At 52.4% G+C, this 11,532-nt stretch overlaps 1 protein-coding gene across 5 annotated transcripts in view; it reads left to right on the top strand.

Moving 5' to 3' along the window:
• The first annotated feature begins 299 nt into the window (after positions 1-299).
• Positions 300-11,532, top strand: part of Iqsec3 (IQ motif and Sec7 domain ArfGEF 3) — a 91,822-nt gene continuing 80,589 nt past the window's right edge. For all 5 annotated transcript variants that reach the window (XR_004944484.1, XR_004944485.1, XR_004944483.1 and 2 more), the window contains exon 1: positions 300-972. Coding sequence is in view for 2 of the 5 variants with exons in the window: in XM_036181014.1 (XP_036036907.1) it covers positions 437-972 (536 nt within the window). In the remaining 3 variants the exon portion in view is untranslated. The remainder of the gene's footprint in view (positions 973-11,532) is intronic.

Genomic DNA, 11,532 nt, shown 5'->3' with positions numbered 1-11,532 from the left:
TTTCCTTTTTGTCTTTTTCTTAGTCCCGTTGCGCTTTCCCGGAGCTGGGGCTTGAGTGAGCTCTTCCTTCCTTGCCAGTAGGACTGATCTCCATCCTGGGTTCTCTTGGAGTATCCTGCATAGCCCAGCCTCTTCCTCGCTGTTCCCCCTCACCTCCCTCCTTCCCTGCCCGCCCCACGGAAAGCAGAGTTCCTCACGAAGCCCAGAGGTGGGAGGTGGGTCCTGGCGCTGGGTCCGCCCCTAGTGCGTGTGCGAATGCTTGTGTGGCGGTGACGCGCAGGCGGCGGCGGGAAGGGGAGGGAGAGAGAGAGAGAGAGAGAAAAGAGAGAGAGAGAGGGAAGGAGGCCGCCGACCGCCGGGGCTGCTGGGCTCCTGCGCGCTCACGCTCCCCGCCGCCTGCCGAGGCGCAGGCAGGGCGCAGGCGGCGGCGGGCGGCATGGAGAGCTTGCTGGAGAATCCGGTGCGCGCCGTGCTCTACCTCAAGGAGCTCACGGCCATCGTACAGAACCAGCAAAGCCTCATCCACACCCAGCGCCAGCGCATCGATGAGCTGGAGCGGCGTCTAGACGAGCTGAGCGCGGAGAACCGCAGCTTGTGGGAACACCAGCAGCTTCTGCAAGCCCAGCCTCCGCCGGGGCTCGTCCCTCCGCCGTCCGCCCCACTGCCTGCTGCTACAACCGCCGCTCCGGCTGCTACTGCGGCCCAGGAGCCGCTCCAGGACCACGGACAGCTCACACCCGCCACGCCGGAGCCGCCGCTTCAGCACCACGGACAGCTCCTGGCGCAGCCCCAGCCGGGCCCCAGCAGCAGGGTTCAGGCTCCCCCGTCGCCCCACCAGCACCCGGTGGCATCAGGGGCCATAGGCGACAAGGAGAAGGAGCGTCCCCCGAGTTGTTGCGCTGCCGCCGGAGCCCTGCTTCAGCACACATCCCCCGCCGCCCTCGGCAAGGGCGTCCTGAGCAGGAGACCCGAGTAAGTGGGGAAGAGGAGGTGGGAGAAGGAAGTGGGTGTGAGGAGATAGGGGGAATCAGCATGTAAAAGTGAAGGACTGGGGTAATGTGAAGTAAAGCAGGGCTTGAGATGCGCGTTTGAGGGTTTGTGGTGGCTGGAGCAGAAGGAAGTATCTAGACCATCTTTGGGGCAAAGAAAGAGAGACATGGGTTTAAACTGGTTGGGGATATTAGTAACTTCCAGGAATTAAAGGATATGAAATTGAGAGGAAGTTGGGGGTAAAAATTGAGCCAAGGCAGAAGACCATTGAAGGATTTAAGATAGGAAAAATTAGGAAGGGAGTTTGCATAGTACAACTGTTTAAATAAAGAGTGAGACGCCAAGAAGACAGGCTTGATCAGGAGGTTTGTTTAGAGCTTTAAAGGGGCTGGGGTCCAGCAATGAGGATTGGAGCAGGGAGATAAAGCTGAAAAGGACAGGAGGGAACAGGCAGGGGAGCTGGATACGAGAAGATGAAGGGTGGGAGGCAGTGATGCCCAGGGGAAGGAAGTGGTTCTTTATCTGGTGCAGTGGGAGTCAAAGCCAGGAGTGGCTCACTTGGGGAAGCTTTCTCCCTTCTGACCCAAGTGAGTATCTTCATCTTTAGTCCCTGCAGTGCCCAAGGGGGACACAGAAGCAGCCTTCCAGACTTGTGGGTGTCCCTGTTGCAGCTTGAGAACTCACCTGGCTGGAGCTTCCCTCTGGCTCAGGAGCACATCTGGGTGGTTGGCAATCATGGGAAGGGAACAATAAGAATGGAGACAGCTGGGAAGCAGTTCCTTGAATGCAATGCCTCTGTAAATTTCTGTTGTGGTTACTTATGGCAAGCCCCTATTTCCCTTTGGTTATTTGGAAACATCATCTTGGATTCCAGGAGAAATGTTCATTGTCCTCAGGCAGTCTAGGGCCTCGAGATTTTTCTTCACTCAGGAGGTCCATGGAATAGGAATGTAGGAGGAAGAGATGAAGGGGGCTGGAATGTTTTCTCCTCTGTGTTGGGAAAGCTTGGCAATCCTGTCAGTATTACTTCCCTGCTTAGACAGAGGAGGGAAGAACAGCCCTGTGGCAATTAGTACCTGGTCAACAAGGGCCTGATGATGTGATGCTGAAGGAGAGGGAGGGGCGAAGTGAGGAGAGCCGAGCACCTCATCTCGACTCGTCTCACATGAGCTTTATGTCTGGAAGACACTTGTGAAGATTGGCTGCATTCCTTAAAAGCTCACCTCTTCTCTGCCCTCCACCTCACTGTCCTCTCCCATCTCTGTGGAGTTAAGAAGGTGGATCAGGCATGCATGATCACGGGGTAGGTTTGACCAGAGGCACAGGACCCCAGGGGTGGAGATCTAGGATGATCGGGCTTGATAGACCTGAAGCATCTGACTCAAACCCCGAGAAAACCTTCTGTGGTCTATTTGTCTTTCAGTTTATGGCTGTCTTTCTTTTCTGGTATGAAAAGCAGCAAGGCAGTTTTTCCTCAACACCCACGTCTCAGCTAAGGCCAACATTCTTCTAAGATATTATATGGCCTTTGCCCCTAACAGGGAGAACAGTTTCACCCCACTTCCTTGGGGGCAGCCATAGCAGCCTGACATTTAGGAATCTTCACCTGAATTCTCTCCTCATGACATCAGGTGTCTCCCTTCTCTTCCACTACATCTTCACTTTCTTTGCATCTTGTTGGGAAGCTATGATCAAGAAGGAGGATTGGTGACAGATCTTGTTCTTGGATAAAAATTTCTCTGTAGGCCTCAAGGGGTCCTAGAGAACCCATACCTTCTATACAGATGCTCCTGCTAGGAATCCAGAGATTAAGGGATCACCTGGATTCCTCTCCGGCCTCACATGTCAATACCATGTGACGTCCTTGTCTCTCCATCTTCCCTGTCCTGCTTCTACTTCCAATGGAGCAAAAATAAGAACCAACCAGCATGGTGGAGGGGAGTATAAGCTGCTAGGAACTTTAACCTGGAAAGTTGTACCAGGCACTGAGGGGTTCATCACACCATTAGCTTCTACTTCCTCCAGCATCTCTAGTCTTTCCCCCCTTCTTCCCAGGCCTGGATACCCAGAAACTTCCAGAGTGAGGACATACTGACCTCACTTTCTTCCCTTCTCTGTGAAATAGCTCACACCTCGGATGGCTGGAATACCATTTCTTTTCCCATGTTTTTGCCTGACTTCAACCGCCATTTCCCCGTAGAATTCAGGAATGAATCACTGTTGCTCATTGGTTGGCTAGCCCACTCTACCCTCTGCCGGTAGCCCCATTCTGGATGCTTATCCTCTGTGCATCCTGTAATCCACAGGGGAGAGCTAGATGGAGCCATCAGGCAGAGAGAGAGAGAGAGAGAGAGAGACAGACAGACAGACAGACAGACTGTGAAAGGGGAGGGGAGGGGAGAGACTAGAGCCAGCAGTTGTGCCCTGGACCTACCTGGTCCCCTGTCCCCCCATGCTTCTGCTAAGTCAATTCTCTACCACACAGAGGAGGAAGGGATGGGAGAGAGGGCTTCAGATCATAATTATGCTACAAAGCTTTGCTGATTCCTCTATGTCCTCATTACAGAAGAAGAATGTGGCTCTAGGTAGGTAGCTATGGATGGGCACAAGGTTCAAAGGGCCAGGCATTGTTAGATACCATCTACAACAGGGCACATGCACACCACACCAGCCACATACTCTGCTCTCTCCTCAACTCCTCTTCTTGCCCAACCCTGGGAGAATCAGGAGCTCAGGGCCTAAGACATAATGGATCATTTAGTGGCCATCTGATGGGGATGAGTGAGCAGCCTGGCCTCTGTCCCTCCTTCAGCTGGGGGACACACAAAGGGGTTGGCCTTGGGATCCAGGCTAAGAAGGCAGCAGTGTGGAGGCGGGGAGCACAGCCATGTTACAGAAGCCCTAGGGGTTAGCATCCTTTCTCTGCCAGCCTCCCGATCCTGCTAAGCACAAGCCCCCGCCGCTTATGCTGCTTAATGAAAGCAGCAAACATAGCTTCTTCCTCTTTGTTTTTTCAGTCAGGGCTCACAGCAGCTACAGAATTATTATCTTTTTCCCAGGCCTTAGCCTGGCCCGGAAAAGACCCCCTGCATGAAAGCACATGACCCCATGCTGTCTTTGTGGCCACAGCTTGTGTTACAGCACACTTGCCCACCTACCCAGTCACGTGTTTAGTTGGGACTCCCCTTGTCTCCGTCTCCAGCCCAGAGGCAGGTGATTACTGACTTCGAGGTAAGATTTGGGCATCGTGTTTCAAATTCAGCTTTGACTCCAAGCTCCCGACTCAGGGTAATAGTCTTTAGCTCTCATGTTCACTGGAGCTTCGTCCCCCGCCACCCCACCCCCTGGACCTTCCTGGAGCACACTTTCTCTTCTTGATTGCTCTCCTCCCTTCTTCTCTGTCCTCTCCCTTCTCTTGAATGCTCTTCTCTCCCTCCCTCTTCTCTCTCCCCCTCCCTCCTCCTCCTCCTCCTTCCCTCTCTCTCTTTCTCTCTCTCTCTCCCACCCTCCCTCCCTCCATCCCCCTCTTTTTTCCTCTGTTCCCCATTTCTTCTCCCAATGGAGACTGAACCCATGACTTTAAACATGCTAAGCGCATGTTCTGTCACTGAGTTCCACCCACTAGCACTACATGAGACAAGTCTTGAGTTATCTCTAGAACTCCTTAGATTCATGCTGGTTGGAATCTAGGGATGGCGAGATGATTTATACATTTGCCTTTCAGCCAGAGTTGTCTAGAATGCTAACCGAAGCAGAGATCTCTACTGTTGAGTGAGGGTGGTCTGCCTGAAGGTGGCAGTATCTGGCTAGCTCACCCTGGAAGCTAGCCAGTGTGAAGGTCTATCAGTGAATTAAATGTATCAGATGTTCAGTCTGTTGAAAAGCCTGAATTCTGCGCTGTGGAGAGACAGGAAGGAAGGAAGTGGTCCTTATGTGACATATAACGAGACACATCTAGAAACATTTAAGCAGGTGTGAGCGTGCCGCAGCTGCCTAGAGACACCCTCTCTCTCTGAACATTATAGAGGAAAGAAATGGGCATACAGAGATTCGGAACCAGACCTAAGAGTTTCTTGGCTAAAGGTAAGAATTTGTGTCAGAAAACAGTAAGAGCCAAGGATAGCCAGAAAGGAACTCATCTAGCAGATTCAGCCCTGGGAGCCATCTGTGTTGCATGCAGACATCATTCCTTCCTTTGACAGAACATCCCTGCCTGAGCCATGCAGGTGGGCATGGACAGTCTCAGCATGTCTTGAGCCTAGAATGCCTGTCTGCCCAAGCTCACTCATCTGTCTGTCCACAAACTAGTTAGAAGGTGAGGTCAGAAGAAGGCTCATTAGCAGAGGGAGTGAATCCTTTTGTTCATTCCTGGAAGCTGGCACACAGCAGATCTTTATAAAGATTTGCTGATCAGACCTTTGCAAAGGCCTGAAATGATCCTCTTTCTGCCCTTTAATCTAGGGGGGAAAATTATAGTTTTAGAGACTCAAGCTATTCCTTAGCCTCTGGGGACACCCCTGCCCCTTGCCCTCTGCATCACATCTCCATCTCCTCACTCCCAGCCCTTCCCATGTCACACAAGCAACATCACAGGCCCCACAGAGGCATCCTGGCACAGCTTCCTCTTGGCCCTAACCCAAGCAAGAAGCACAGCAGTTGGTAATGCTCATTCAGCAAGTATCTGTGCCGCTGAGTCCCAAAGGTCACTTCCTTGGAAGGAGAGGGAGACAGAGTGGGTTAGGGCAGGGGGGAGGGATTCAGGGGAAGGGGATGTGGTATGAAAAAGAAGAGTAAGGAAGGACCCATGGCTGGGCCAAGGTCTACACGGAGACCCAATTCTTGACTTTAAAGCCCATGTAGAGATTTTTACACTAACTTCCTTTATTGGGAAGCCACAACATTTTTTCCCACAGCAGTCCAGACAAACTCCATGGTCCAGGATACAGAATAGCAGCAGCATCATAAGAAGTCCTGGGGATACTCTGGCAGGTTCTCAACCAGGAGAATTCTGGCATACTTCCAAGCTCAGGACACTGCAGTAACTTTCTGCCTCACTCTGGAAAAGCACCAAGTACAGGTCCCTACAGAAGCTGCAGAGGGCTTCTCATTTCCATGCAGGAGGGGGACAGTTGACTTCATTTTGGGTTCTACAGGCCTTCAAAGAAAGAAAAAGATAGGAGTGAAGTGAGGGGACAAGCTGGGGTTCTCAGCCAGCAAGAGCTCTGGGAAACCACTGGAGCACAGCACATTCAAGGTTTGAGTATCTGAGAACCTGGGGTCTCAGAAGCACACCCAGGCAGGAGACCTGTCTTAGCATTGACCGCTGACTTGCCTTAGCCCTGTTTTCAGCCTGGCTTTACATAGAGAAAAGGGGAGTACTTTAAGGAGTGGCTGTGATGTTTAAGAACTGTGTACTGTCATTTATTTAGCACTACGCTGGGCTCTTATTAAGCACGTAACAATGATACCTCAACATATAAAGAAACCAAGAGCAAGGACAGCTAAGTGGATCATCTGCTCTCAGATAACAGCAGACTAGAATCCACTCGGGCTCCTTCTGGTCTAGTAGGTCACCTTTGGACATATGTCCCTTGCTCTTTCACTCCTTTACCACCAGACAACATGCATCCAAACTATTCCAGAGCCGTGACTTGTAGGCTTGACCTTGTCAAGCAGCCTTCCAGGACGAAGCCACCATGGCCTATGATCGAGATGAGATGTGACAACTTCACAGCTGGAAAACGCATCTCCAACAGTAAGCTCTCCTGCAGCGCTTTCAGGTCATTCGCCCTTCTCTTAAGGATATCAAAGACACGTGAGTTATCACCATGCCCTCTGGTGAGAAGAAGGGACTCTGTGGCATTGCTCCTAAAATGGGAAGCCATGATGTCCTCAAGGAAAAGGCAAAGTGACCTGCCAGGGACAACAGTGGCCAGTGAGGAGGGCAGAGTACAGCCCTGAGAAATGACTTCCCTGTTCAGAAAAAGCAGGCTTGGCGAGTCCCTTCTGCAGACTGCTGCTACTGGGGATAGAGAGTGGACCCTTCACTGTGCAACTCCTGCAGAGGCAGAGAGTGCAGGAAGAGACAAAAAAGAGAAGAGGCCCCTATGACTCTAAATGATGGGGGGGGGGGGACTGAGGGGACCCTACTATCTCTGGTCAGACCTAAAGGATATGAGTCTTCTTTCAGACATATTTCTTAAACGAGACACTTTTGGAAAAAAAGGAAATACATGAAAAGAGAGTTTCTCAGATTCTCACAGGTGCTGGTGGCTACAAAGCCACCATTGGCAAAGACATGTACAGTGTGTGTGCATGTGTGTGTGCATGTGCCCGTGTATCGGGATTCTGGGAACAGGCTGTTTTGCTGTTGTTCTTTGCTAGGGCCAGGAGGGTTATGTAACTAAAGGCAATGCTGCGCTGAGTGGTGCCTGGCCTTCCCTGCGGCTGGACAGAGGGTATGTAGCATCCTTCCCAAATCCCTTCCCAGAGAAGGTCCCTGGGCTCTGTGCTGCCATCGGGTTATTCCATCTTGTCCGGAGCTGCAGGGACTAAAGGACTTTGTATATCCCTCTGGGAAATCAAGCAAATGCCAGCACTAGAAGGATGCTTTAGGGCCACCCGGTGCAGGCTTCTCCTTCTGCAAATGAGAAAATGGAAGTCTAAAGGGGAAGTGACTGAGGCTTCCAAACTAGTTAGTCACCAAGACTAGGTTTGGAGCTCACGTTCTTTTAACTCTTCACCCTGTTCCTCTGGCTCTCCGTGGCGATGGATTAGATGTCCCATCAAGATGGTTCCATGGTGCTCAGGAGCAAACGTGTAGCTACTCATCCACCAGGGTTCAGAGGGCTGTGGGGGGTGGAGGATCCACCGTGACTCTCCAGGACGTCTTCCCCATGCCACAATCTCACAGAGATTGTTTTGAGCACATCAAGGTTATCATCTCTTTGGTTTTTTTTTTAAAAAAAAAAAAAAAAAAAAAAAAAAAAGCCACTTCCAGACAGGATTAAAAACCATCCATGCAGCATTATCTGTCCCTCGCACTTCCACACAGAAACATGCTTGTGGACAATTCCCAGGGTGATGCTTGACAGGAAAGGGAACTGCCTGACAGCGCTGGTTGACTGAAGACCCGGGCAGGAGGCTCGGGGCATAAAGGTCCCAGGAAGGAGGTTGCTGAGGATCTTCCTGGACCCTTATTTCCACTAATGTTTTTTAAAAGTTGAAACCCCTTGAGGGGAAGGGGAAGGGCGTAAAGCTCACCCCCCCGGGGGGCTGGTATGGAAGTCACTATTATTTGGGTCGTAGCAGACAGCCTCCTCCAGGAGCCTCACCTTTGCTTCAAAAAAGCCACAAAGGAAGGACTAAAGAAGCATCAGGGTGCCGGGTTGCTCTTTTCAAGGATCTTGAGATGATGTTTGGGGTGGCAGAATGCCCCATGGCTGCATCAGGCATTGCTATCAAGTGGGAAGTACGGACTACCAGCAGCAGGGAAGGGTTGACCCTCCATGGACCCAAAGATGTGGACATGAGAGCAGAGCCCAGCACTGAACCAGTACCCAGTGAAAGAACGTTAGTTGGAAAAAAGTAAATAAATAAAGCTGGTGTCTGTACAGCCAGGAGGGTTCTCAGACTCTGGAGTGGATGGAGAAAAGGGGACTGTGTCAGGGCTGAGGAAGAGCTGACTAGAAGACAACCCTCCCGCTCCCTGTAGTTCACAATTAGCCCAACGGCACTGGGCCTACTGTCTCTCATCTGAGCATGTGCAGAGAGCAAATCTGGGAGCTCAGCATTTCAGGCTGGTATCAAAGTGAGGGGAATGGTGGACAGTAGAAGAATATATCCATCCCTAATGGAACCCATGGTTCCTATCTGTGAGCAGGGAGAGTTCACCTCTATCTTCATACCCAGCCTCTGACTAGTCCCCTAGCCTGGGAAATGCACTGATAACAAAGCATGAGAAAATATTCTAATGGATGTCTTAGTCACACACATACCCTTGGCAGGTTGAGAGAGCAACAGAAAATGTGACTGCCAGATTGAGTCCTGAATGATAGAGTACTGAATCATGGCTTTATCTCTGGGAGAAGAAAGGGGCTAGTGTTGTGGCTCATGGTAGATGGCACACTGGAAGTGCTAGGTTCCATCCTTCACTCCAGGAAGAGGGAGGTAGAGGGAGAACAGAGTTAGGAGATGGGATGGGGATCACCATTCTGCCTGGGAAACAATAGGAACCAGCACCCAGGCTGCCCCACCACCACCAACACACACATACACCTCTAGTCTTGCTTCTCAGCCAGGCATTTCTTGAAACATTTCCTGGGTGATGTTAAGATCCCAATGGAGGGTGATGGGCATGCACATGGTATGGGTGTGTTTGTGACGCTAGGTGAGTGTGTTACTGAAATGGGCTTGGAGGTGCATTCAGGGCTGTGCAGGCCTAGCAGTAGGCAACTCACCTCCCTCCCCACCCCTACCCCCAGTGAGGCCTGTTTAGTCAGTTCATACTAGCAGGATGCCAGTTTTGGTTTTTTTCCTTCTCTTCATGGTAAGCTTCATCTCTCTTGGCTAGCTGAGTCTCTGCCACCTCACCTCTGTAATCCTCCTCCACCAAACTGGACCTCCACACCCATCCAGCTGTCACCGGTATTCTATCAGGGAAAGGCAAGATTCCTAGGCCCCTGAAAAGTGAAGCCCTGGCAGGAAGGCCCCCTAGAAATCGGGTACTGCTGCGCCCCGGGAGTTCCCTCTGTAGAGACAGAGCTTCAGCGTCACAGTGCAGTGAGAAACAACAGAGAGAAATCTGCAGTGGTTTTCTCTGCAGCCTTTCCCGGCTTGCTGTCCTGTGACCAGGACCTGGCACTAGCTGCCTTGCCTCTCTTTGAATTTGCCAGGTCAAACCAGCCTCCTGCTTCCCCCAGCAGTCAGGAATGCACGACCATCCCTGGCACAGGCGGGGGGAACTCCGCAATTTCTTCCTCGATGAATGGTTCCAATCTACCACAATTTTCAATCAGTCCTAAAATGTAACACAATGATTATTTAAAAACAGCAGAAACAAAAACTGCAAAGCAGTTGGGAATTGTTTGGTTGGGTCTAGCATCAGGATTTCCCTTGCAGCGCCTCTACATGCAAAAGGCCCTGTCCTGCAGCTTTGACTATTCCACCATATTCAGACAGACAGACAGACAGACACACACACACACACACACACACACACACACACACACACACACCAACTACGTCCTCACTTCATTCTGACCCCCAGGACTTCTGGAGGCAGGTACATGCAGTGGGTTGACATTATTGTCCTTTTAAGTAACCCAATTCTAACCCTACAGCCAAGGCGATGCCAGCCCTCCCTCACAGACCCAACTACAGCCTTGCAGCAACCCCATCCCTGTCTGGACTTGGATTTCCCTCTTACTCCACTGGGCCAGTGATTTCCTCCCTTGGCTTGTACCCTCCACTCACCAAGAACAGGGGAGTGGAGCCCTTAGTGGGTTGCAGGAAAGACATCTCAAGGCCCTGGGAAGGGAGCGCTCTGGGAGTAGGGGGTCTATGGCAGTTGAGACTGGGAGGGTGGAATGAAGGGGAAATCCGCTTTCAGAGCTAAGAACCCTGGAAATTTCCACTGGGTCCCCTGTGGCCTTCATGGCTTAAATAAGAGCAGCAGGCGGGGGGCTCTGCAGTCAGCCAGCGGGCCTCCCTCCCGAACCTGGGGACCGCTCCCACCGCCAGCCTGGGGAAAGTCCTTCCGTCTCCACCCTACTCCCGGGACTCCCAGCTGGGGGCGAGAGTGGAGGACGGATTCGGAGTGTGGGCGGCTGGCGAGTTGCTGACGAACAGCGCAGGATCTCCCGGCCCACGCGCCCCCTCTGCGTGCCGGCGGCGTCACGCTCCCACGCGGGGGCGGGCACCCCAAGGCTGGGGAAAGCCGCGCGCCCCCGCCGCCCCGCGCGCGCCCGTTGCTGAGTCACACGCGTGGGAGAAGCGCTGTCCTCCCCTGTGCGCCGCCCCCGCCCCGCCCCCCCCCCCAGCCGCGGGGTGTTGCTTCATACTTTCCTGCTGCCCCTCCCCCACCTGCCAGCCCGCCTTCTTTCCCTCCCCCACCCACCTCTACACCCCATCCCGCCCCACACTCACGCAACACCCCTTCACACAACCCACACCTTCCGTCATTGCATGGTGGCCTGCACCTCCTCAGGACTTGCAGTGAGTGTGGGGCCAGGACTGGCCTCCTGAGGTCTGGCTCACCAGGATGCAGGGCACAGTTTGAATCTTGACTCAGTGATTTACTAATTGTGGGCACAGCTCTTGGAATGTCCCTTTGAGAGGGGATGGTGATAAAGTGGCAGGCCAACCATGGACCCAGTAGGGACTCGGAATGTGGTACTGGTACTTCCTGTTAAGTGGCAAGAACTTACGTGAAGTGCTTGTCCCCACCTCCTGAATAATCTAGAAGGCTCAGAACAGGACCCACACACACACACTCTCTCCCTCTTATATTTGACAGTCCCTCAAATATTTGAGGCCAGCTTA

Source organism: Onychomys torridus, chromosome 3 (genome assembly GCF_903995425.1).
Source record: "Onychomys torridus chromosome 3, mOncTor1.1, whole genome shotgun sequence".
Lineage (NCBI taxonomy): Eukaryota > Metazoa > Chordata > Mammalia > Rodentia > Cricetidae > Onychomys > Onychomys torridus.
The sequence above is the reverse complement of the archived record's forward strand: the minus strand, read 5'-3'. Positions and strand labels throughout refer to the sequence as shown.